Here is a 25,818-nt window from a genome sequence, read left to right as displayed (position 1 = left end):
TTGGGCCACACCCGGCGGTGCTCAGGGATTACTCCTGGCTGTCTGCTCAGAAATAGCTCCTGGCAGGCACGGGGGACCATATGGGACACCGGGATTCGAAACAACCACCTTTGGTCCTGGATCGGCTGCTTGCAAGACAAATGCCGCTGTGCTCTCTCTCCGGGCGCTTATTCAAGTTCTTACTCTGCTAGAAGCTTATCTAGCCCTGGCAGAGCTGGGAGTCAGAGATGAGGTATATATGTGGCAAGTCCAGAGGTCCCAGGGAGGTGTTGCAGGCAGGCACTCTGGCACTCACAGGCTCCAAGGCACGGAAGAGCCATGTTGGGGTAGCGGAGTGTTGTGACAAGCTGATGTACTTGGACTGAAGCATGATCATCATTTCTAGTTAAGGCACAGGCTTTCATCAAAATGAAACTGAAAAGTTTATATGAAGTAAGAATCCATTCTAAGTCATATGGATTCCATTTTCTGTCCAGTGTCCTGGATGGACTCAGAAAGAAGCAGGGAGAGGAGAGGTGGTCACTCCTTCCTTTGTTGACTGTCTCACCAGCTTCCAAAGAAATCCAGAAGCCACATGGGCATTTTCCTTTGTGGGGCTGGGCCAGGAGGTTGGGGCTTGCCAAGTCACCCCTTCCTCCTGTGGGTCAGCAGCTGAGTTTCTCCCTGGCTCCCATCAGCTCAACTCTGCTGACTCATCCCTTAGGCATACCACTTTTCCCACTAGCCAGTATTGTATGTTTCTCAGGGAACCTCGGATGTAGGAGCAGGATGGATGTTCAGCCATGGAACAGGGCATTCCAGGGCAGACTTTCCCAGCATCTCCTTTTTCTGCTCAGCCCTGTGTGGTACCTCATGAGCTTGCTGTACCCTATACTTCACCCACACCCCTGCACATGACTGTGCCTGTACCCAGGTATCCTGCAAGAGAACCTTGTCTCAGGGACAGACATTCCCAGGAAGAAAAGAGCCAAGGGAGGCCCTGGGGGTGGGTATGGGAAAAGTGTGTCTAGACAGGAGCATCTGCTTTGGGCACTAGTTCCGCTGCCTGGCAGAGGGCAGTCCCGGTAGAGAACATTCCTGTGCAGAGCTTCTGGCCCCAGTCTGAGGCCTTATCAGAATGAGTGGAGCCCTGATATACCAGGCACCATATAATTGTTCTCCCAGCCACCAGGTGTGACAGGTGTGCTCCCTTCTCTTCTCCCCCCCAAATGAGGGCATGGAGATAGCTCAATGGATGAGCACAGGCTGTATTTTTTTGCAGGAGTCCTGGATTCAGTTCTTAAGCACAAAGCTGGGAGTTGTCTCTAAAGTACACAAAACCAATAAAGAAAATGCACACACATATATTTGGGGGCACTTATATGGGACACCATGTGGTTCCAGGGATCAAACTTAGGGTTCCTGCATACAAAGTTTGTACCATCTCCCCATTATATAGCACTCCCATAATATATGAGTGAATGATAGCAGTTGAGAAGAAAGAATTCCACAGAGAATGAGGGAGAATTATATCCAGGTGGTATTGAATGAGGTTCTTATAAGTGTGGGATTCTGACATAGTGGTTAGGAAAGGCTTTATGAATTGCAAATGTTTCATTCTTTTTTTTTTTTTTTTTCCTTTGGGGGTTATACCTGGCAGCACTCAGGGGTTATTTCTGGCTTAACACTCAGAAATTGCTCCTGGCAGGCTCAGGGGACCATATGGGATGCCGGGATTTGAACCACCATCCTTCTGCATGCAAGGCAAACACCCTACCTCCATGCTATCTCTCCGGCCCCAAATGTTTCATTTTTAAGACACAGAAGGGTTGGGGCCAGAGTGATAGCACAGTGATGATAGCATGTTTGCCTTGCACACGGCTGACCTGGGATGGACCCAGGTTTGATATCCTGGCATCCCTTATGGTCCACTGAGCCTGCCAGGAGCGATTTCTGAGCACAGAGCCAGGAGTAACCTGAGCACCGCCACCAGGTGTGGCCCCAAAACAAAACAAAACAAAAAGACACACAGAAGGGGAATGTATGGCATGTTTATGGAAATTGTTTAGGTTACTAGCAGAAAATGCTCTTCTGGAAAATAGTTGGGAAGGAACTTTGGAGCTGGCCTGAATGATTGCCTCTGCAGCTTTAGCCATTGTTTTTGAGGTTTTTTTGTTTGTCTGTGGTCACATCTGGTGGTGCCAGGGCTTATTCCTGGCTTTGTGCTCAGGAATGATCCCTTGTGGTGCTGGGAGACCATATGTGATGATGGGGATTTGAACTGGCGTCAGCAGGATGCAAGGCAAGTGCATCCCTGCACCTTCTCTCTGACCTCCACATCCATAGTTTTATCTCATGCCTGTAGACAGGAGTGAGCCTGTCCATTAGCCATTTGCTCAGCGCCATGGACCCATGGAAATACTCTTTCTTCCATTGTGATTTGTCACAAATTAATTTTGTGATGTAGGAACATTAGCATCTCAGTTTTTTGTTTTGTTTTGTTTTGTTTTGTTTTGTTTTGTTTTTGGGCCACACCCGGTGACGCTCAGGGGTTACTCCTGGCTATACGCTCAGAAGTTGCTCCTGGCTTGGGGGACCATATGGGACGCCGGGGGATCGAACCGCGGTCCGTCCAAGGCTAGCACAGGCAAGGCAGGCACCTTACCTCTAGCGCCACCGCCCGGCCCCAGCATCTCAGTTTTTTTTAACCTGATGTCGGTATAGATCCTGATATTTTCATTTCTCTTCCTGACAAGTTTATTAACATGACCTCTAGAAGACTGCCTTGTAGATATTCTTTGAAAATGAATTGGGATTTCAGGGGTTTGATGGCTTTCCATTGAAAACAAAGTTTTGCATAATCTAAACATAACTTTCTTAGTTCTGCTACTCTCAGCATTACTGTCAGCTGGATGTCACTTCTGATACTGGTGAACATTGACTTTTGCGGAAGTTCATTTCCTTTTCTTGCCCATTCTTACTATCCAGGTGACGGACCAGCCACTGAGCCCCTCCTCACAGCAGTCCCAACAGGGGCTCAGTCCATCGCAGATACAAGGAAACTCAGCGGCACAGGGCCAGAGCCTCCAACAGCAGTCACAGGGAACCTCAGTGCAGCATACCTACCTGCCTAGTGCCTGGAACTCCTTCCGGGGCTACTGTGAGTAACTAGTGTTACAGACCATGCAGGACCCACAGCCCAGCCATCTGAACAAATTTCGAGACTCTATTCTGGACTATAGGCTCAATTGGCTATTGCTCACTAGTGGCTGTCCTTGAACTAATTTCAGGACAGTTCCAGGCAGTACTCTGATCCCAGAAGGCCACACATCCAAGAGTTGCTAGGAATATTGCTGGAGGATGGATGGACAGGCCTTCAAAGAGTAGAGAGGATGGATGTGAGATGAGTAGGTGGTAGTGATTTGTTTCCTCTGCCTGAGCACCCAAGTGCTTGTATCAGCCACTGTTCAGGGGCTTCATAGATGCAAGATGAATGCGGCTACTTCTTGCAGCTACATCGCACAGTGCGGTGTTTGCCAACTTTCTGTAAACTGTGACTATGTTCCAGGAATTTTTTTTCTACTTTATTTAAACTCTCCGGTTTAATAAGCTATTCATAAGACAGTTGTTTTGCGTAGTCAGTGTTCCAACACCATTCCAATCACCAGTGCAATCTTCCACCAATCCCACTGCCCCCAAGAGCAAGTTGAGCCTTCTATATTAGGGTTTTTGTTTATTGATCCTAGATGACTTTTTTTTTTTTTGTCACACCCAGTTACTTCTGGCTCTGGGGTTACTTCTGGCTCTATGCTCAGAAATCGCCCCTGTCAGCCGTGGGGGACCATATGGGATGCAGGGATTCGAACCACCGTCCTTCTGCATGAAAGGCAAATGCCTTACCTCCATGCTATTTCTCCACCCCCCCTAGTTGACTTCTATGCTACTTTCCTATCTTATTTGTCATGTTCCTACTGGGGCTCTCAGGATTGAGGAAACTGGAGGTGTGACCCTGTATTCAAGGAACTCTAGGGGCTAGAGAGTGATCATACAGCAGGTAGGGCATTTGCCTTGTATGTGACTGTCCTGGGTTTGATCCCCGGCATTCCATATGATCCTTTGAGCCTGCCAGGCCAAGAGTAATTCTTGTGTGTAGAGTCAGGAGCATGGCTGGTGCCCCCCCCCCCCCCCACACACAAATAAAGAAGCTCCAGGATCTCTAGAACCAGATCAATGAGTTTAAAAAAAAAAAAAAAAAAGAAGCTCCAGGATCTCTAGAACAAGACCAATGAGTTTACATGATAGTGACTATGGGAAATAGGTGTGGCTGGGGATTCTGGAAGTATGGGGGATTGAGTGGGGAGGCTGTCTACCTGAAAAGCTGTGTACCTAGTTAATCAGTTTGGTGTCTCTGCAGAGACACTCTGTGTACCTAGTTAATCAGTTTGGTGTCTCTGCAGAGACTGCAGAAGCAGTAAAGTTGGGCCATTTGCATGGTTTGCAGGGCGGCAGCCTGGGAGAGTGAGTGTGGCTGCCAGGGCTTGGGGGGGGGGGGAACACTCGCCCTCCCCCCTTAGCCACCCCAGAGTTTTCAGCTAGAAAGCTAGTATGCCCATGAATTTTAGTGACTTGACTTGTACCTCTTTTGAGATTAGTGGTGAATCTGTGTCTATGAGTTTACATGGTGGAAGCTGAGGGATCATTTTAGGAATGTTTCTATCTACTTTTCTAGTGCGTTCATTATTCACAACAACCTATGAGAGAAAAACAGTTGTAACTTGCATTGTATAGATGAGTCAGTTTATTTATTTTCTGATTTGGGGCCAGGCACAGCTCAGGCATAAACCTGGCTCTGCATTCAGGAATCATTACTGATCGTGCTTGGGATGCCTGGGATTGAACCTGAGTTGGCTATGTGTAAGGCAAGTGTCCTACATGCTGTACTTAGAGGTACAGGTTGATCATTCCAGTCTCCAGTGAGGAAAGGGAAATCCCATACTCCCCATCCAGGGAGGATAGGAGTAGTTGGTCTAGTAGTAATTCCCCACTATAAATAATCCATACAGATTTGAAGGTTTTAGCAGGCAAGAAACACACACAGGCTATTTACCCACAAGCCACATGGAACCGTAAGTTTAGATGACAGCTCAGCTCATCCGCTTTCTGCCTACTCTTTAATCAACTCCAAAAAGCTGGAAGCAGTGTGGCAGTGTGAACATAGATACAGATGGAAACTATTTCAAAGGCCTCTACTTTATGCTATACTATGACTCTAGCCCCTGGATGAGGGAGGTTAGACAGAGTTAAGTGGCTGAGAATATAGCATATATATATGGAGGGTTGGTACCCAACAGTATAACTCTCTGAATTACACTTTATTTTTTTTAATTATTATTATTATTATTATTATTATTATTATTATTTTTTTTTTGTGACACCTGGCAGCTCTCAGGGGTTACTCCTGGTTCTACGCTCAGAAGTCCCTCCTGGCAGGCTCTGGGGACCAAATGGGATGCTGGGATTCAAAACACGGTTTATCCTGAATCGGCTGCATGTAAGGCAAATGCCCTACTGCTATGCTATCTCTCCAGCCCTGAATTACACTTTAAATCACCTCTTTTTTTGTTTTATTTTTATTTTTTTTAAATCACCTCTTTTTTTTTCTTTAAATAATTTAATCTAAAATCACCTCTTATAAAAAAAAAATCACCTCTTATGTGTGTGTATGTGGGGGGGGGGTCACGGGGAAGGACACACCTAGAGGTACTCAGGAATTTTTCTTTGTTCTGTGTTCAGGGGTCTCTCTTGGCAGTGCTCAGGGGACCATGTGGTACCAGGAGTGGAATTTGAGCCTCCTACAGGCTAAGCATGTGTTGCAACCATTTGAGATATGTCTTTTCTATCCTTTTCACTTTTCCATTTTTTGGGTTTGGGTTTGTTTTGGAGTCACATTCAGCAGTGCTTGGGACTTATTCCTGGCTCTGTACTTAGGTTTTACTCCTAGTGGTGCTTTAGGTACCCTTTTTGGTACCCAGGTTGAACCAGGGCCAGCCACATGCAAGGCAAGAATCTTACAAACTATCTCTTCCTTCTTTTTTTGGAGGGGAGGTCCACATGCAGAAGTACTCAGGGCAATTTTCCTGGCTTTGCTCCAAGACCCATATGTAATGCCAGGGATCAAACCCAGGTTGGCTTTGTGCAAGGCCTTACCTACTTTACTATCTGGCCACCACCTTTGCTCTTTCATTTTTTTAATGCCATTGAATTTATTTCTAACATCAAATGTGAAATATATATATATACATATATATACATATATACATATACATATACATATATATATATATACTTCTATGGTTATTTTGTTTTGGTTTTGGGCCACATCTGGTGGCGCTCAGAACTCCTGGTTCTGCACTCAGAAATTGCTCCTGGCAGACTTGGGGGACCATATGGGATGCCGGGGATCAAACCCAGGTTGGAGGCAGGAAAAGCAAACATCCTACTTGCTGTGCTATCACTCAGGCCCCTGATTGTTTCATTTTTTAATGAGATTTTTTTTCTTTCTGGGTCACACCTGCCGGTGCTCAGGGGTTACTCCTAGCTCTGCTCAGAAATTGCTCCTGGCAGGCACGGGGGACCATATGGGATGCCAGGATTCAAACCACCATTCGTCCTGAATTGGCTGCATGCAAGGCAAATGCCCTACAGCTATGCTACCTCTTCAGCCTCCTAATGAGTTTTTATAATCGAATTACTGTTAGATAGTTACAAAGTTGTTCATGATTGAGTTTCTATCATACAATGTCCCAATATCCATTCCTTTTCCTATCACCAATTCCCCATCACCAATATACCCAGTTTCCCTCCTCCCATCCCCTGTCTGACTTTATTTGCAATATTATTACTAAAGGGGTATCATGCCTATCACTTTATCTCCTTTTAGAACCCAGTTCTTGTCCAGAGTGATCATTTTCAACTGTCATTGTCATAGTGATCCCTTCTCTGCCTTAAATGTTCTCCCCTCTTTGTGACAAGCTTCCTACCATGGATTCTTGGTATTTGTCTCTTGATTGTCTTTGAGAATTATTACCATACTATCTTGAATGTTTATCTCACAAATGAGTGCAATCTTTTTCTCTCATTTCACCGTGACTCATTTTACTTAGCATAGTACTCTCCTTATTCATCCATGTATAAGTAAATTTCGTGACTTCATTTTTCCTAACATAGTTATTCCATTGTATAGATATACTATAGTTTCTTTATCTACTCATCTGTTCTCAGATACTTGATTATTTCAAGATTCTGGCTATTGTAAATAGTGCTGCAATGAACATAGACGTGCTGATGCCTTTTCTGCATAGTGATTTGGGGCCCCTAGAATATAATCCTAGGAGTGCTCTTGCTAGGTCACATGGAAGCTCAATTTCTAGTTTTATGAAGAATGCCCATATTGTTTTCCAAAAAGGCTGGACCACTTGACATTTCCACCATCAGTGAATGAGAGTTCCTTTCTCCCCACATCCACGTCAACACTTGTTATTCTTGTTGTTTTTTGTTTATTTGTTTGTTTTGTTGTTTTTTTTTGTTTTTGGGTCACACCCGGTGGTGTTCAGGGGTTACTCCTGGCTGTCTGCTCAGAAATAGCTCCTGACAGGCATGGGGGACCATGTGGGACACCGGGATTCGAACCAATCACCTTTGGTCCTGGATATCTCTCCGGGCCCTACACTTGTTATTCTTTGTGATGTGTCTCTGTGGTATGAGATGATACCATGTCATTTTGACTTGCTTCTTCCTGATGATTTGTGATGTGGAGCATTTTTTCATGTATTTTTTTGGCCATTTGTATTTATTGAGAAAATTTCTGTTTATCTCTTCTTCTTATTGCTGGATAGGGTTAGATGATGTTTTCTTTTTTCTTTTTCTTTTTCTTTTTTTTTTTTTTTTTTTTTGGTTTTTGGGCCACACTCATTTGATGCTCAGGGGTTACTCCTGGCTAAGTGCTCAGAAATTGTCCCTGGCTTGGGGGACCATATGGGACGCTGGGGGATGGAACCTCGGTCCTTCCTTGGCTAGTGCTTGCAAGGCAGACACCTTACCTCTAGCGCCACCTCTCCGGCCCCTAGATGATGTTTTCTAGTTAAGATCTACTAATGCCTTCTGTATCTGAGATATTAACCCCTTATCCAATGGGTATTAGGTAATCCTTGGACAGTTTTTGTATCCTAGTTGCCATTTTCTTTGAGATGCAGAGCTCCTCAGTTTAATGTAGATCTATTTGTTTGCCTTTGCTTTCACTTGCTTGGCCAGTGGTGTTTCATCCTTTTTTTTTTTTTTTTTTGGTTTTTGGGCCACACCCGGCGGTGCTCAGGAGTTACTCCTGGCTGTCTGCTCAGAAATAGCTCCTGGCAGGCACGGGGGACCATATGGGACACCGGGATTTGAACCAACCACCTTTGGTCCTGGATCGGCTGCTTCCAAGGCAAACGCCGCTGTGCTATCTCTCCAGGCCCCGGTGTTTCATCCTTGAAGATGCCTTTACTAAGTAACAATGTCATTGAATGTTCATGTCTGATATCCAGGTTTTTAATTCATTTTGATTTGACTTTTGTGCGTGGTGTTAAAAAGAGGCCTGAGTTCATATATTTGCATGACCAGTTACCATGCTGACCAGTTTTTTCCAGCACCACCTGTTGAAGAGGCTTTCCATGCTCCACTTTGTATTTCTTGCTCCTTTATCACAGATTAATTATATACCTAAGGGTCTATCTCAGGGTATTCAAATCTGTTTTGTTGATTTGAGGGTCTGTCTTTATCCCAATACCATGCCTTTTTTTTGTTTTGTTTGTTTTTGGGTCACACATGGCAACACTCAGGAGTTACTCTTGGCTCTACACTCAGAAATCACTCCTGGAAGGCTCAGGGACCATATGGGATGCTGGCGATTGAACCCAGATTGTCTGCGTGCCTGACAAATGTCCTTGCTCTGTTACCCAGCTCCTACCAAACCGTTTTAGTTACTACCACTTTATAGTAGTTGGGAAAGGTGATGCCTCTCATCTTCTTTTTCCTAAGGATTGTTTTGGTATTCATGGTATTCATTATTGTGCCATATAAATTTGAGGAGTGTTTGATCTGTTTCTTTGAAAAATCTCATGGGTATCCTTATACTGATGAGTTGTGTCTGTATAATACATATGTCTGTTGGCTAAGAAATGTCAAGAACCAATTCTGGTCTGAGAGTCCCTTACTTATCCCACCTCCCTTGGGATGGTAAAGAGGGGAGCAGAAATAGCTTTGCCTACCTGTGAGGCCTCTGTCATGCTGGGCTTTGCCAACGTAGGCTTGAACAAGTCCCAGAAGTCCAGCCCTGATACTGATGATGTCACAAATGTTGCTTGGCAGCCAACCATGTCACGGAATTTTGGTGAGGTTGACTGAGGTCTTTCCTCATGGTGCTGAGGTGCTTTGGGATAGGGGAGGAAAAGCTAGTTTGTTAATGATGAGCTGTGAATGAGGGCCATATATTGTGAGGTTGTCCAGAGTTTGCTTTCACATTTTTTTCTCTTTAAGGTGCAGTTTGTGTTAACAAAGCTTAGTATTTTGTTCTGTAGTAGTTTCCTCCACTCTCCGTTGTGTTGTGGACACTGTTAGCAGTTAAGAAGCTTTAGTGGTTTCCTTTTATTTCCTCTAGAGACTGGACCATATTCAGGCTCAATGTTTTGCCTGATGACTTGTTCATTTCTTTTTTTTTCCTTAGCTCTTAGTTCATTAGACATTGCAGTTGTCACATATTTTTTTTGACATTTCTTTTTTTTTTTTTTTTTTTTTTGGTTTTTGGGTCACACCTGCCAGTGCTCAGGGGTTGCTCCTGGCTCTATGCTAAGAAATCACTCTCAGCAGGCTCAAGGGACCATATGGGATGCCAGGATTGGAACCAACATTCTTCTGCATGCAAGGCAAACACACTGTCTTCATGCTATCTCTCCAGCCCCTTTTTGACATTTCTTTTTTTTTTTTTGGTTTTTGGGTCACACCTGGCAGCGCTCGGGGGTTGCTCCTGGCTCTATGCTCAGAAATCACTCCCAGCAGGTTCGAGGGACCATATGGGATGCCAGGATTGGAACCACCATTCTGCATGCAAGGCAAACACCCTGTCTTCATGCTATCTCTCCAGCCCCTTTTTGACATTTCTTTTTTTTTTTTTTTTTTTTTTTTGGTTTTTGGGTCACACCTGGCAGCGCTCAGGTGTTACTCCTGGCTCTACGCTCAGAAATCGCTCTGGCAGGCTCGGGGGACCATATGGGATGCTGGGATTCGAACCACCGTCCTTCTGCTTGCAAGGCAAATGCTCTACCTCCATGCTATCTCCCTGGCCCCTTTTTTGACATTTCTTTATCTTTTTCCTCCCTCCCTCTTTTCCTTCCTGTCATTTTCTTTCTCTCACACAGTAGTGTTCAGGACTACTCTCGGGTCTGTGGGATCACTTCTGACGGACCTTAGGAGGATTAAACCTGGCTCAATTGTGTGCCAGACCAGCCCTATGCTGTACTATTGCTCTTGTCCCCATCACATTCCTTTTTCCTTTCTTTTTAAACATTCAACATTAATTGAATAGGTATTTTCTTATGATTTTGCTTTTGCTTACATAAGCAAAATTATTTAAAGTCAATACATTTTATTTATTTATTTTGTTTTTTGGCCACACTCGGCAGTGCTCAGGGGTTACTCCTGGCTCTGCACTCATAAATTGCTCCTGGCAGGCTTGGGGGAACATATGGAATGCTGGGGATTGAACTCTGGTCTGTCCCGGGTCGGCCACTTGCAAGGCAAAATGCCCTACCACTATGCTATCATTCTGGTCCCTGAAGTCAATACATTTTAATGTATGATTTTGTGGTATGATTTTTTTTCTCTGCCTATCACTTTCCTTGCCCCAAACTCCGTGTCTTACCTTTTGTGCTCTCCCTAAAGGAGAGAGTAGCAAGGGGTAATGAAAGTGCTCCCGTGGCACCAGCCCTGGTCTGAGGATCTCTCCATCACCTTTCCCCAGAACCCATGGCACTACTGAGTGACCATCAATCTTTGGGTTGTGTAAATGACACTGGTGAAGTCAGATCCCAAGATGTATAAGTTGCTGGTGAGGTTGGAGTCATTGGTAAGGTCGGATCCTGGATGAGTAGAACACTCACAAAGAAGTACCCATCTGCCACTTCGGGAGAGTAATTGACTTTATTTTAGATGGGAAAGGTATATTTATATTAGGGGGGATAGGGTGTGGGCTCTGTGTTAGCTAACCAGATAGGATGTGAGAGGGGTTTAAAACAGGATGTTTGTTGAAGCAATTTCTGAGTGCAGAACCAGGAGTAACCCCTTGAGCACTGCCAGTTGTGGCCCAAAAACAAACCAAAAAAAAAAGTGTGCTTCTGTGTTTAGGAAAGACAGGGTAAGGGGATTAGGGAAAACAAGGTCGGTGCTCTGTTAAAACAGGGTTTGTACTTATGGTGATTAGCTATAGGTTATACTGTTCAGCATTCCTGATTTCTCCTGAGATCACCTCAAAGTTGTCATATTTGGTTGTATTGTAAAAAATGTTTTTATTTGAATTACTAAATCACTATGGTTATAGCTTACAGAGGAGTGGTGAGAATGCGCTCTCAGCCTTCTAGTACCCATCCTTATATTGCAGGAAGCTCCAGCCTCCCCAACTTCTCCCAGCACAGAAGTGAATAGAAAATGTCTATGGGGAGTGTGGCGCTTATATTTGTTTCTGTATCTCATACCTAACTCCACAGTCCCAGTAACTCTGGACATTTCCTGTTTTTCAGCCTCTGAAATTCAGATGATGACACTACCTCCAGGTCAGTTTGTGATTACGGATAGCACTCCTCTACCTGCTGGCCAAGTGAAGGCTGTTACCACAGTAAGTAATGCTGGGGTTAGGGTCTGCTCCTGTTTTCTACTCCATGTCTGAGCTAGAAGTATCTCACCTTATCCCATAATATCTTGAGGTACTGGATCACGGCACTTTTGGGTTACTTTCTATCCTCCCAATAGAGAAGGGTTTCTTTCCTTCCCTGCTTTCTTCTTTCATCCCTCCTCCCTTTCTTTCTTCTTTCTTCTCCCAAGCAGTGCTCAAGAAGCTTAAGAACTGGGGCCAGAGTGTTAGCACTGCAATAGGGCATTTTGCCTTGCCCCTGGTCAACCCAGGTTTAATCTCTGGCATCCCATGTGGTCCCCTGAGCTTGCCAGGAGTAAATTTGTTTGTGTATTTCTTTTGGGGACACTGGCAATGCTCAGGGGCTATTCCTGGCTCTGTGTTCAGAAATTACTGCTGGCAGGCTTGTGGACAATATTGGATGCCGGGGATCTCACCCAGGTTGGGGATTTAACTTAGGCTGGCTACATGCAAGACAAACTCCCTTACCTGCTGTGCTATATCACTCAAGTCCCCAATCAGGAGTAATTTCTTTTTTTTTTTTTTGGTGCCGAAACCCGGGAACGAAAGGAGTAATTTCTGAGCACAGATCCATGAGTGACCCCTGAGTGCTGCTGGGTGTGGCCCCAAAACAAAAGGCAAAACAAAAAGAAGACAAAGAGATGCTCCAAACAATTCTCAGCCATCTAGACCAGCAGCTCAGTATTAGGACCTGAAACATGGTGGGATCATGCATTGCTGGGGAGCAAATTAGGGTTAGCTGCATCCAAGTTATACATTTCAACCCCTATAACTTTGTTGCCCCCTCAAGATGCCTGGCAGTGCTCAGGGATATGCTATGTTGGGTTTGGAGTCCAGTCCTCTAGCATGTGAAACATGTGCTCAGGTTTTAGGCCATACCTGGTGGTGCTCAAGAGCTACACCTAGCTCAGTGGTCAGCATTCACTTTTGCTAGTGCTCAGGGAATTGTATGCACAGTCAGGGATCAAAACCGGGTTCACTGCATGTAAAGCCTGCATGCTAGTTCACTGAGCATTGTTCTGGCCTGGCCTTTCTCTCTTATCTGTGTCTCACACAGGATTTTATCATTTAGTTAAATGTACAGAAATATTTAGTCAAAGAAATAGAAGAGAAAAAAGTGGGAAGAAAAGCAAAGGATTTGAAAACGTATTTGAAAATCAAAGGTCACAAATTTCTTAGAGTCTTAGACCTTATACATGTGGATTTGTGATTTACTACTTTTGATGTGCTTCTTGGAAAGTATCTGTGCCTCCATATTGACTGGATTGAGAGAAGGCTAGAGTGAATCTGACTGTGGAGCCTTCCTGTTGTAGCTCTAAATAGCTCTCTTTCTGAGGGCAGATTAATTTGAGATCTGACAGATCAGTGTCGAGTGCATCCCTGTGTCTGTTTTTATCTTCACAGTCTGCTTGGCAGCCTCTAACTTGTTAGATGAGAGAGTATGTAAAGTCAAGAAAAATATTCCTTTTTAAAAACAGAATTGGGGCTACTCCAGTAATGCTAAAGTCTTTTTTCTTTTATTGGTTTTTGGGTCACACCCAGTGGTGCTCAGGGGATACTCCTGGCTCTGCACTCAGAAATCACTCCTGACAGGCTCAGGGGACCATATGGGATGCCAGGATTCGAACCGTTTGTCATGGATTGGCTGCATGCAAGGCAAATGCCCTACTGCTGTGCTATCTCTCTCGTCCCCTGATGCTAAAGTCTTGATTGAGGTGCTTGTGGTTAGCAGGTTTGCACGTAGCAGTGCTGAGGACCAGTCTAGGGGTCTCCTCACATCAGGTTCTATTCAGCCACAGCTCTGGACCCTCTTGTATCATTTGAGGGCTTTGGAAAAATCTCCTTGGGAGCATCTTGGTATCCCCAGCACTTAAGAATATTTTTCTTGGGCCGGGCGGTGGCGCTAAAGGTAAGGTGCCTGCCTTGCCTGTGCTAGCCTTGGACGGATCACGGTTCGATCCCCAGTGTCCCATATGGTCCCCCAAGCCAGGAGCAACTTCTGAGCACATAGCTGTAGCATATGAAAAAGTTTCCATAAGATGATTCTTGGAATTGTATATAAAAGTGTTTCCTTAGGATTGTTCTGTGACTTTTGCCCCACCTAACCCTTCCAGGTGGGGCGCTGTGGAGTTGGGAATAAATAGCTGGAGGGACAGGAGTGAGGGGTCCTTCTGTGAAAAGCTGCTGGCTGCAGGAGGATTCTCTGGCTCTCCTTGCCCAATCTTTTAAACCCTATCGTTCTTGTCTGTGTGGATTATTATTTGCTGCGGATAAATATTACCAAGGTCTTCCCCCGAAAGGGGACAAGGGGATGGGAAGTAATTTCTCATTCTGGGGACTGTTCTTGGATTCACAAATACCCAGCAAAGTTAACAGCGAAGAACCACTGCACATATCCAGGAGTAACCCCTGAGCATTACCGGGTGTGGCCCAAAAAAAAAATAAAAAAAAAAAAGGAATATTTTTCTTGGGCCCAGAGAGATAGCTCAGCAGCGGTTGCCTTGCAAGCAGCCGATCCAGGACCAAAGGTGGTTGGTTCGAATCCCGGTGTCCCATATGGTCCCCCGTGCTTGCCAGGAGCTATTTCTGAGCAGACAGCCAGGAATAACCCCTGAGCACTGCCGGGTGTGGCCCAAAAACCAAAAAAAAAAAAAAAAAAGTTTTCTTGGGGCTGGAGCAGTAGCACAGTGGTAAGGCATTTGCCTTGCACGAGGCCAACACAGGGTGGACGCTGGTTCATATCTCAGCATCCTATATGGTCCCTCAAGCCCACTAGGAGTGACTTCTGAGCACAAAGCCAGGAGTAACTTCTGAGCGCCACCAGGTATGACCCCCTAAAAAACAAAACAAAACAAAAAGGATATTTTTCTTGTACCTAGCATGTGGCTGACTTGGTTTGATGGTCCCCTAAGCCTGCCAGGAGGAATAATTTCTGATTGTAGTGCCAGGAGTGAGCTCTGAGATCTGCTGGGTGTGGCAGGTGCCACTGTCTCTGCCTGCTGCTCCAGCCCCATCACACTCCCTTCTCCCCAATTTCTGCCTTTATTTTGTTTGTTTTTGAGCCACACCTAGCAATGCTCAGGGGTTACTTCTGGCTCTCTTCTCAGGAATTACTCCTAGTGGTGCTTGGGGGGCCATATAGTATGTCACAGATTGAACACCAAATCAGCTGTGTGCAAGGCCAATACCCTCCCCACTATACTATGACACTGGTCCCAACTTCTGCCTTCTTTTTTTTTTTTTTTTTGCTTTTTTTGGGTCACACCCTGCAGCGCTCAGGGGTTACTCCTGGCTCTATGCTCAGAAATCGCCCCTGGCAGGCACAGGGGGCCATATGGAATTCAAACCACCATCCTTCTGGATGTTAGGCAAACACCCTACCTCCAGGCTCTCTCTGCTTTTTTAAGATAGTAAATACCTCTTCTTTGGTTCATTTTGTGTTAACCTTTAAGTTAGAACTTAGTGTTCTGCTTTGTTTTTGGCTTCTGGGCCACACTCGGAGGCACTCAGGTTATTTCTGGCTCTCTGCTCAGAAATTGCTCCTGGTAGGCTTGGGGGACCATATGGGTTGCTGGGGATCGAAGCTGGGTCCGGCCCAAGTCAGCAGCATGCAAGGCAAATGCCCTACTACTGTGCTATCACTCGGGCACACTCGGGCACAGTAGTCTTTTATGACATCCTAAAAGCACACTAGGACACGTGTCCTTTGCCTTTTATGAAGATGAGTATATCTGTACTTAGATTCTGCCATTTTCATTGGTCCGGCTAAGATGCTGCCATCAATGGTCTCAATAGCTGTTACATAACTATGACAGAGCCATTCTCTCCATAGGTGCCTGTCCTGGCCTTCCCTGCCTCACTCAGGAGTGCTCATCTTCCCTTAAACCTGTTTGCCTAGTCTCTCTTATAACATTGCTTTGCGTTTCCTTCTTCTTTCTGGCCTGATGAGGCCTCTGGTATCTAAAGATCTTTTTTTGTTTGTTTGTTTGATTTTTGGTTTCTTTGGGCCCGGTGATGCTCAGGGGTTATTCCTGACTTGGGGGACCAAATGGGACAAAGCAGGTACATCCTGGATCTGCTGTGTGCAAGGCAAACGCCCTACCGCTGGGCTATTGCTCTGACCCCTTTAAAGACCTTTTTAATTTTTCTTTCTTGTTCTAGGGGCATTATGTGTTAACAGAAAGTCAACCAGAGTTGGAAGAAAAGCAGGCTTCTGTCCTCTCAGGTGGAGTCCAGGTTCAGCCAGCCACACCCAGTGACTTGGACGCCCAGAGCAGCAGCCAGCAGCAGGCCACACAGTACATTATCACGACCACCACCAACGGGACTGGGGCCAGTGACATGCACCTGAGCAAACCCTGACTACTGCCTGACGTCCCTCCTTCACCCACATCATCTCTCTTCTCATTCCAAGTCCAGAAGCTTCTGACCGTTCCAACTCTTTTTTTTTTTTTTTTGTAAAAGACTGATCATTTATTCAAGAGTTTGGAGACCGGTCTCGATACTCAGACAACTGGGGCTCCAGCTCCTAAGGTCAGCTTTCTCACTGAACTTTTCAAACCCAGGAGTTCCTGCGACAGAGTGGAGCTCCTACGGGGAAAAGCAGATTCCAAGGTGGAACAACTTTGCCTTGCTCTTGAGTTATTTTTTATTTAATTTTGTTCTGTTGAGCACAGTGCTAAGCCTTATTTTTCCTTGGTGGAAATATGAAGTGGTGTATTGTGTTTGTACCAAAGGCCAGGAAAGGGTGTGCCAGTTGCGTTGCTGTGGCACTTCTTTACTCCAATCATACCCTGGAGGTGGAAAGACCGTGTTGGGGGAGGTCTGCTTCATCTTTTGATATTTGAGTTTTCAGTAACTTTACAAAGGGAACCAAGGGAAAAAGAACAGTAAAAAATGATGAAATAAAGGTTTGATAGTGATCTTCTGAAGGGGGGGGACCCTTGTCATCTAGATTTTTTTTATTGCTGATGAATTTTAAAGATTCTCTTTTTTCACTGCCCTCCATGGATTAGGCCAGAACCTCATGTTTTGATTGATCTTTATTTTATTCCCCAATGGTGAATTCTGTTAGAGAAAAGGTTGCTTGGTGTCAGTGTCAGCAGAATTCCATCTCCTACATTAAAGCTTTGTGTCCCTTTCTCTGGCTGTGCTTGTATGGAACCAAGCAAGGACAGTTCTTACAACCATGATGTAGAGGAAATTCAAAGATTTGCAACCTTGTCTCGTAACCTTCCTGTTTTCTTCCACAGTAAAAGATGAATCCCTGGTCTTATGAGATGAACATTCAGGTCTTGCCTACTATATTTTAGTACTTTCAGTGCTGTTTTCAAGTGAACATTCTGTAAAGTTGGATGGGAAGGTGATCTTCCTTTATTTCTCTCATTTCTTACCCATAATATATTACAAGTCATTTGTCCTTTGTGTTAAATAACAAATCTCACACTTAGGAGAAAAATTAAAATGTGGGGGACCATTTATAATATGTTAAAAGACTGGTTAGTGTTCTGGAAGAAATCTAGTCTTTCTGAATATTAAATTATTAGATGGAAGAAGAGGGAAAATCTGCCTCAATAATTGTTTTCCTTATATATGTGTTCCTCTTTGGGAGTCTTGCTAGCTATGTATTCAGTGAGGAAAAATACTCCCTTTTTACTATACATTCCAATATATACATAAAACATGACTGAAAGCAATATGTATTTTAACAACTTTATGTGACATACTAGCACATTTTTTAGAATAATGAAATTTTATCACTTCAGAACAAAATTACCTAACTTTAGTTACAAATGAACTGAACTCATTTTATTTACATTTACGTTTCAGGGTAAAAATGGATTCTACAAAGGAAGAAGGAGAGTTACTTCTTTATGATACTTTCCTGAGTAGCAATAGAAGCAAATACTTCTGTTGAAATAACTTTACTGATGCATAGATTTTTGCACTTTATTTTTGAGGTCTCATTCATTTAGTTATTCTTGAAAATCTGGGCACCAGGAGAATTTGACAAAGTTAGTTGGGCAATGTGTAGAAACTGAAAGTGGATTCTATTATCTTTGGGAACCAAGAGATCACATTGATGTTTTTATTAGAGAATATTGCCCAGGGACACAGCAGAGAGTCTCAGGGTCCCCAATTCCTACCAGGTAATATTGTAAATACCCTGAGGGTAGCCAGTCTAGACAGACTTGTGTCATGAAGTACATGACACTGTCCCAAAGGTCTGTTTTTCGACTTTAAATTTGACCCTTCTGAGTCCTCCTGAATTTGAATCAGCAAGGTTCCATCCCCTCCTCTCAGGTCTAGCTTATTGATGAAATAGAAAGCTCCCACTGTATGAATGTTTCCTTTCATGCTGGCGACTTCAACTTTTAAAATGCACAGATGAAAGAATTGTGGAGTGCCTCATTGTCTGTTCATCTCTGTGTGTGTGTGTGTGTGTGTGTGTGTGTGTGTGTGTGTGTGTGTGCGTGCGTGCCTTTGTGTCTTTGTGTCTTTTTGCTTAGGCAGAATAAGTAAAGGCCCCTAAATAAACCAGTACTATCACCAACCAGAGAGGCAAGCAACAGACAAGTATTGCTCTAAGATCAGGTACTCTGCAGATTCATTCCAAGACAATCAGATTTCCTCAGGGCTTGGGGTTTGAAGCCCTGGTAGAGTCTGAGATCGTGATCCATCAGGAAACAGTTTCTGTGGCCAGTATTTTTATTGCATTTTCTCCCAAGGCCTATTGGTACTACTGCCTCCTGCCAGGGCAGTGACAAGGTTTTGAGGTAGGCGGCACACAGGTTTTACCTGTTTTTCATTGGTTTTCTTTGTACCCAAGAAAATAGACATTTCATCATGTATAATTCCTATTGTTTTGATCTTTATGAATTGTTTTCTGACTTATAAATATCTTTTCAAATAACTCCTTCAGATGTCTAGGGCATAAAAAGAGCACTTGATGAGAGAAGCTTAAGCTGGGCCACAGGTTGAAAATGTTGACCCTCTCCTGTTATTTAAATGTGAACACTTATTGTATATTTGGTGAGTTATAGTGTTAATAGTCTTGTGCTACTCAGCAGATGTAAAAATCAATAAATATTTTTTTTAATAAACGTCATTCTTGTTCATATGTTTGAAGCTGTAAGAGCTAGTGGGATGGCTCCTTTCTTTCTGATAATGCAATTTTGAGTGTTTTAATTCTGCTTTGCCCATGTCTCATTGGAGACCCAGGCAAAGGGAATTTATGAACAGCAATGATAGAATGAGTATTTACCTCCTCTTTCTAGGTGGTGGTTACAAATTGTAGCAATCTTAGTGGTTAAGAGGTGTGAAGGGCAAGTGTTCAGTCTATGGGGGGGGGAAGTAAACTGGCTTTTTTTTTTTTCTTTTGTTTTTGGCAACACTCAGTGATGCAGGGCTCAGAGATCACTCCTGGCTTGCTTTGGGGATCCATATTTGGTGCCGGGGATCAGACCTGGGTTGACTGCATGTGAGACAGACACCTTGTGCTATTTCTCCAGCCCCTGGGAGCCTTGATTCCTCGGCAAGGTAGGAACATTAGTTTGGTCCAATAACTTCTCTGACATGGTTCCATTTATTCCCATCAACTGAGACAGCTCTGAGCCCATAGAAGCAGCCTTGGGCTGAATATTATCAGTCGTTTCATTAATTTTGTTGGGGGGTCACACCAAGCGGTGCTCAAAACTTATTCCTGACTCTGTTCTCCGGGATTATTACTGGTGGTGCTCGGGGGACCATATGGGGTGCCCGGGGTGGAACCCAGGTCAGACACGTGCAAGGCAGGTGTCCTACCCACTCACTGTACAGTAACTCTGGTCCCTTACAAAAAAAGACCTGAAGAAAAAGGGGATATATGGTTCTGGCGGTGCTGGGGGACTCCGATAGCATGTAAGGCAACTAACTACCTTATCCACTGGGGCTCCAGGAACCTAGACATTTTCTTTAGGGAGAAGAGGGCGCTACACCCTCAGGGTGCTCAGAGTACAGTAGTGGGGCTCTAACTCCGCCGTCGCCTACCAGCTGTACTATCTTTTACCCTAAATTCTTTTTTTTTTTTTTTTTTTTTTTTTTGGTTTTTGGGCCACACCCGGCGGTGCTCAGGGCTTACTCCTGGCTGTCTGCTCAGAAATAGCTCCTGGCAGGCACGGGGGACCATATGGGACACCGGGATTCGAACCAACCACCTTGGGTCCTGGATCGGCTGCTTGCAAGGCAAACGCCGCTGTGCTATCTCTCCGGGCCCCTAAATTCTTAATTAGAGACCCATTATTGAGTTTAATTTAAAATGTAGCATTCGAGGGAGGGAGAAATCGCTTTAAGGACTCAGAGCCGGCTTGCATGCAGGAGGCCTGGGTTCAACCCAAGCACCCCCGCAGTGGCCCCCGTCACCGAGTTAGAGGACCCCCTTAGGTACGCTGGATACGGGCAAAAATAAAATAAAAATGTAGCTCTTCGATGTGTGTTTTCTGGAATTTCACGGCACATCGTGTTGTGGGAAATTGAGCCCGTCCAACAAGGGCCTGAGATTCAGCCCCATTTCTCACTGAAGCGGCACTTGAACGCAGACAACTCCTAAGTGCAGGGAACACACCCGCATTTCACAGATGCTTTTCAGCAAGCGACAGCGGGTAAAACTGCGCTCTCAGACAATGCAATCCGCTCCTCGAAGCTTCCAAAACCAGCCAGAGCAGTGCTGAAAGGAGAGGCGTATGTCAGGTGCCTGCCTACCACCGAGTCAGGCTTAGGGCGGGAGGGCAGCTGGGGACTTCGGTGGGGCAACTTCTGGGTGTGCCAGAACCGCAGTCATGAACCAGTGGAACCTTTTGTAACCCAAGGTGATTCGATTTGGAAAAGAAGACAGACAAATCTTTCCGAAGAACGGTCTGAACAAAAACCTGCAAACACCTTTCCTAAGACGCTCTACTCCGGGCCCCGCCCCTTCGGGCCAGGCTCCGCCCCGTCACATTCGGTCCCGCCCACACCCCCTCCCACAACACTCCGGGCCCCGCCCACGGCACTTCAGCACCCTCCTCACGCAGCCCCGCCCACGGCACCTACCTCAAAGCCCCGCCCAGGACGCTCCGGGCCCCGCCCACGTCACCTTAGGGCCCGCCTCGCGCAGCCCCGCCCACAGCACCTCCAAACCCCGCCCAGGACGCGCTAGGCTCCGCCCCCTTCATCTAGGGCCGCTCCGCGCAGCCCCGCCCACTGATCCTCCAAGCCCCGCCTTTTCCGCCGCCGCCCCGGAGCGTGCGCGTCCCCGACGCCTTGCGGGAGCGAGCGCGTTCGGGCGACCGCGGTCCCTGAAGTACAACGGGTCTGGAGCCCGGGGCGGGCCCGCGGTTGGGGTGAGGGTCGGCTGCGGTAGTGGGGCGCCGGGGCGGAGGTGGGGGCGTCCGGGGGCCGCAGGGTCGCGCGGGGCCGGGGGGGGGGCGCCGCCGCGTGGGTCCTGGGCCGGGCCGGGCTGGAGGTGGGGGAGGGGCGCGGGGCGGAGGGCGCTCGGGGCGAGGCCGCATCCGCCGCTGCGTCCTTGGTGTGGGCGACGGCGTGCAGTGCGGTGCACTGGTGCGGAGGGTTCCGGGGGACGGAGGTTCTCCCCGCTGCAGCGAGGCGGTCTCAGGGCGGCCCAGGCAGCGCGAGACTCGCCTCTGGCTTCCGGGGTTCTGCGCGCTGGCAGCTTCCTTAATATATAAGATTTTGACCCGGTGACCCATATGGTCCCCCGTGCCTGCCAGGAGCTATTTCTGAGCTGACAGCCAGGAGGAACCCCTGAGCACCGCCGGGTGTGGCCAAAAAAAAAAAAAAAGATTTTGAGGGGACTGACAGATTCCATGGAGGTAGGGCGTTTGCCTTGCATGCATGCAGAAGGACGATGGTTCGAATCCCGGCATCCCATATGGTCCCCCACTGAGCCTGCCAGGAGCGATTTCTGAGCTGAGATCCAGGAGGAACCCCTGAGTGCTGTCGGGTGTGACCCCAAAAACCAATACACACACACACACACACACACACACACACATATAATTTTTAGTTTTTTAGATCCAGCTCTGCATTCAGTTCAGCACACAAAGGGGGTACATTCAGCACGTTGCCCACCGTCCTTGGGGTTACTTGTCAACTAGTTAGGAGGCAGAGGAGAGGTGGAATTCTGCTCCGCAGCCGTTACTTACTCTTCCGTCAGTTAAAGAGAACTTCATTGTCAGCATCAGGTTGCTGCTGCCTTTTAAAATGGACATGATTAAAAGTCACTTGACGTGTTAAGAGTCCAGGCTCTGCTTTCTCACCTGTTTTTGTCATTTAGGTACTAGGAATGTTGCAGATGATGTTGCCGTCTTACCACGTGCTGGAAGGTGCTGAGGGCATAGTTTATCGGGGACTGTCCAGTACTAGTATTTTATTTTATTTTTTGGTTTTTGGGTCACAACCAGCAGCGCTCAGGGGTTACTCCTGGCTTTACACTCAGAAATCGCTCCTGGAAGGCTCGGGGGGGACCATATGGGTGCCGGGATTCAAACCACTGTCCTGCATGCAAGGCAAACGCTTTACCTCCATGCTATCTCCAGCCTCTAGTATTTTATTCTTTTTTTTTTTTTTTTTTTTTTTTTTTTTTGTGGTTTTTGGGTCACACCCGGCAGTGCTCAGGGGTTATTCCTGGCTCCAGGCTCAGAAATTGCTCCTGGCAGGCACGGGGGACCATATGGGGCGCCGGGATTCGAACCGATGACCTCCTGCATGAAAGGCAAATGCCTTATCTCCATGCTATCTCTCCGACCCCTAGTATTTTATTCTTATTTATTTATTTTTTGGCCACACTTGATGAGGCTTGGGCTATATGGGATGCTGGGAATTGAACCTAGGTCCCTTCCCTCTATACTATTTCTCCAGCACCTACAATACTAGCTTTTTTGCTGAATCTTGACACAGATGAGAAATCTCTTTGACAGCGTCAAGAGATTTGGGAAATAGCATTAGAAATCTGCTCTTTATCATTGGAGAATTCCACGTTAAGTTTACATGACCTGTTTCTACATCTGAATGCGGACATATGACCCATTTATCTGACGATTCACAGCAGGATTCTCAAACTGGAACTAGCAGTTGATAAGACCTGGGGGTCCAGAGAGGTAGCACGTCAGCAGTGCGTTTGTCTTGCACGCAGCCAACTCAGGACGGAAGGTGATTCGAATCCCGGCAACCCATATGGTCCCCGAACCAGCCAGGAGCGATTTCTGAGCACAGAGCTGGGAGTGACCCCTGAGCGCTGCTGGGTGTGACCCAAAAACCAAAAAATAAAATAAAATACTAGTACTGGACAAAGCAGGTGCACAGTCCCCGATAAACTATGCCCTCAGCACCTTCCAGCACGTGGTAAGACGGCAACATCATCTCGAACATTCCTGGCACCTAAATCACAAAAACAGGTGAGAAAACACAGAGCCTGGACACTTAATACATCAAGTGACTTTTAATCATGTCCATTTTAAAAGGCAGCAGCAACCTGATGCTGACAATGAAGTTCTCTTTAACTGACGGAAGAGTAACGGCTGCAGAGCAGAATTCCATCTGCTGCAGGGTGTGACTCAAAAAGAAAGTGTGTCGGGGCCGGGCGGTGGCGCTAAAGGTAAGGTGCCTGTCTTGCCTGCGCTAGCCTCGGACGGACCGCGGTTCGATCCCCCGGCGTCCCATATGGTCCCCCAAGCCAGGAGCGACTTCTGAGCGCATAGCCAGGAGTAACCCCTGAGCGTCACCGGGTGTGGCCCAAAAACCAAAAAAAAAAAAAAAAAAAAAGTGTGTGTCCAGCATCACTGAAATTAGTCCAGAAGTTTGATTCTTTTCTTTTTCTTTTTTTCTTTTCTTTTCTTTTTTTTTTTTGTGATTTTTGGGTCACACCCAGCAGCACTCAGGGGCTACTCCTGGCCCTATGCTCAGAAATCGCTCCTGGCAGGCTCGGGGGACCATATGGGATGCCAGGATTCGAACCACCGTCCTTCTGCATGCAAGGCAAACACCCTACCACTGTGCTATCTCTCCGGCCCCGAAGTTTGATTCTCTATCTTAGGTCTTTCTCTTTCTGTGTTGTGTGTGTTCACTCCTTTGTTAGGAATTGGTGGTAGGAGAGCCAGTTCTGGGGAGATGGTACAGTCAGCTGACGTGGGTTCAATCTTCAATATCTCCAACTTTCCTTAAGACTGCTATGAGTGATTATTGAGTGCAGAGCCAGGAGGAAGCCTTGAGCACTGCTCGTGTGGCCCCAAACAGAAAATAGTAATATAGCCAGTTTTTTTTTTTTCTTTTGGGCCACACCGGTGATGGTAGGGTTACTCCAGGCTATGCGCTCAGAAATCGCTCTTGGCTTGGGGGACCATATGGGATGCTGGGGATCAAACCGTGATTCGTCCTGGGTCAGCCTTGTGCAAGGCAAACGCGCTACCGCTGTACCATTGCTCCAGCCCCTATTGTAGCTAGTTTTTGTAGGGTGAATGAATTCACATTCTGTGTGGTCCCTTTATGTGCTGTTCTGTCCAAGGCTTCAGTGTTTTACCTTAGGAGAGGCTATCAGAATTTAGTGGTTGCTGTATCTCTGGCTTTCCTCCATCTTCTCTCTCTCTCTCTCTCTCTCTCTCTCTCTCTCTCTCTCTCTCTCTCTCTCTCTCTCTCTCTCTCTCCCTCTCTCCCTCTCTCCCTCTCTCCCCCTTCCCTCCTCTCCTCTCTCTCTCTCTCTCTCTCTGCCTCTCCCCCTCCCTGCCTCTCCCCCTCCCTGCCTTTCTCCCTTCTTTTGGGTGAGGTTTTTTGGGCCACACCCGATGGCACTCAGGGGTTACTCTTGGCCTCTCCTGGCTTGGGGGATCATATACCGGATGTCTGGGATCGAACCCACATTCGTCTGGGTCAGCTGCGTGCAAGGCAAACGCCCTACCACTGCACTGTCACTCTGGCCCAGCCTTTCTCTCTTTTTCCTCCTCTCTATTCCCTTCTTTCCTTCCTCTCCCTCTCTTTCTCCCTTCCTCTTTCCCTCACTTTCCCTCCCTTTCTCACTAGAATTATAACACCCAGAATGTATATTGAGCTCTATTCCTGGCTACTAAGTACTCTTTTGAAGACCAGCCAGCAGCGTTCAGTATGCTGAGAACAGGGAACATAGCATTACCTTGATATGGTATTAGGTATTAGGTAGACCAGTTGTGGGCAGATCAGCTTTTAAACTTACAGGACTTTATGTGGACTTGAAATCATAGAAAAATGTTTTGTTTTCCTGGCTTAAACAGAGCTGCTATTCGGGAGAACTGGTATATGGTTTTCACGTGGGTTTGCAGTTTGAACTGGATTTCACTCTATTTCTGGGTGGGCAAATTAATTTGGTTCTCAGTTCCAGCATCTGGGGAACTGGTTGGTTCCATGTTGTAAAAAGTAGAGGTGCATGGAAGACCCAGCACATGGGAGGTCTTCAGTAAATCACTTCTTGCTGGTTGTCTGAGCTTTGCTCATCTGTGGGTTTTCAAAATTCTTTTCCATGAAAGGAAACAGCAAAGAATTAACTGCTGGAAAAAAGCTGCAGTGAAAGAAACTGCCACAGTAGAGGTGAATGTTCTGGGAAGTCTCACATAGGGTGTTTTGCTCCTGTATGAAACGGAGGCATAAGAATTTCTCTCCTTTTGGCAGTTGGTGTGCAAGTAATTTGGAATTCTGAGTAATGAGAGACCTGCTAGGGAAAATGGGAAAATTCAGATGACAAGCAGGAGTAATAGCAAAGTCGGAAGACTCTTGTCTTGGCCCCACAGAGGCTCCCCCGATCCCTGCCAGGAGCAATCCCTGTGCGCAAAACCAGGAGTAAGTCCTAGCACTTCTGGGTGGGGGCAAACAACCCCCAC

At 46.2% G+C, this 25,818-nt stretch overlaps 1 protein-coding gene across 2 annotated transcripts in view; it reads left to right on the top strand.

Annotated features, from left to right (window-relative positions):
* PRDM10 (PR/SET domain 10) overlaps positions 1 to 17,591 on the top strand; it is a 72,469-nt gene extending 54,878 nt beyond the window's left edge. For both annotated transcript variants that reach the window (XM_049778343.1, XM_049778342.1), the window contains 3 exons: positions 2,968 to 3,139; positions 11,808 to 11,902; positions 16,100 to 17,591. In XM_049778343.1, the coding sequence (XP_049634300.1) occupies positions 2,968 to 3,139; positions 11,808 to 11,902; positions 16,100 to 16,300 (468 nt within the window). In that variant the 3' untranslated portion in view covers positions 16,301 to 17,591. The remainder of the gene's footprint in view (positions 1 to 2,967; positions 3,140 to 11,807; positions 11,903 to 16,099) is intronic.
* Positions 17,592 to 25,818: the final 8,227 nt, after the last annotated feature.

This window comes from Suncus etruscus, chromosome 8 (assembly GCF_024139225.1).
Source record: "Suncus etruscus isolate mSunEtr1 chromosome 8, mSunEtr1.pri.cur, whole genome shotgun sequence".
In the NCBI taxonomy this organism is placed as follows: domain Eukaryota; kingdom Metazoa; phylum Chordata; class Mammalia; order Eulipotyphla; family Soricidae; genus Suncus; species Suncus etruscus.
The sequence above is the reverse complement of the archived record's forward strand: the minus strand, read 5'-3'. Positions and strand labels throughout refer to the sequence as shown.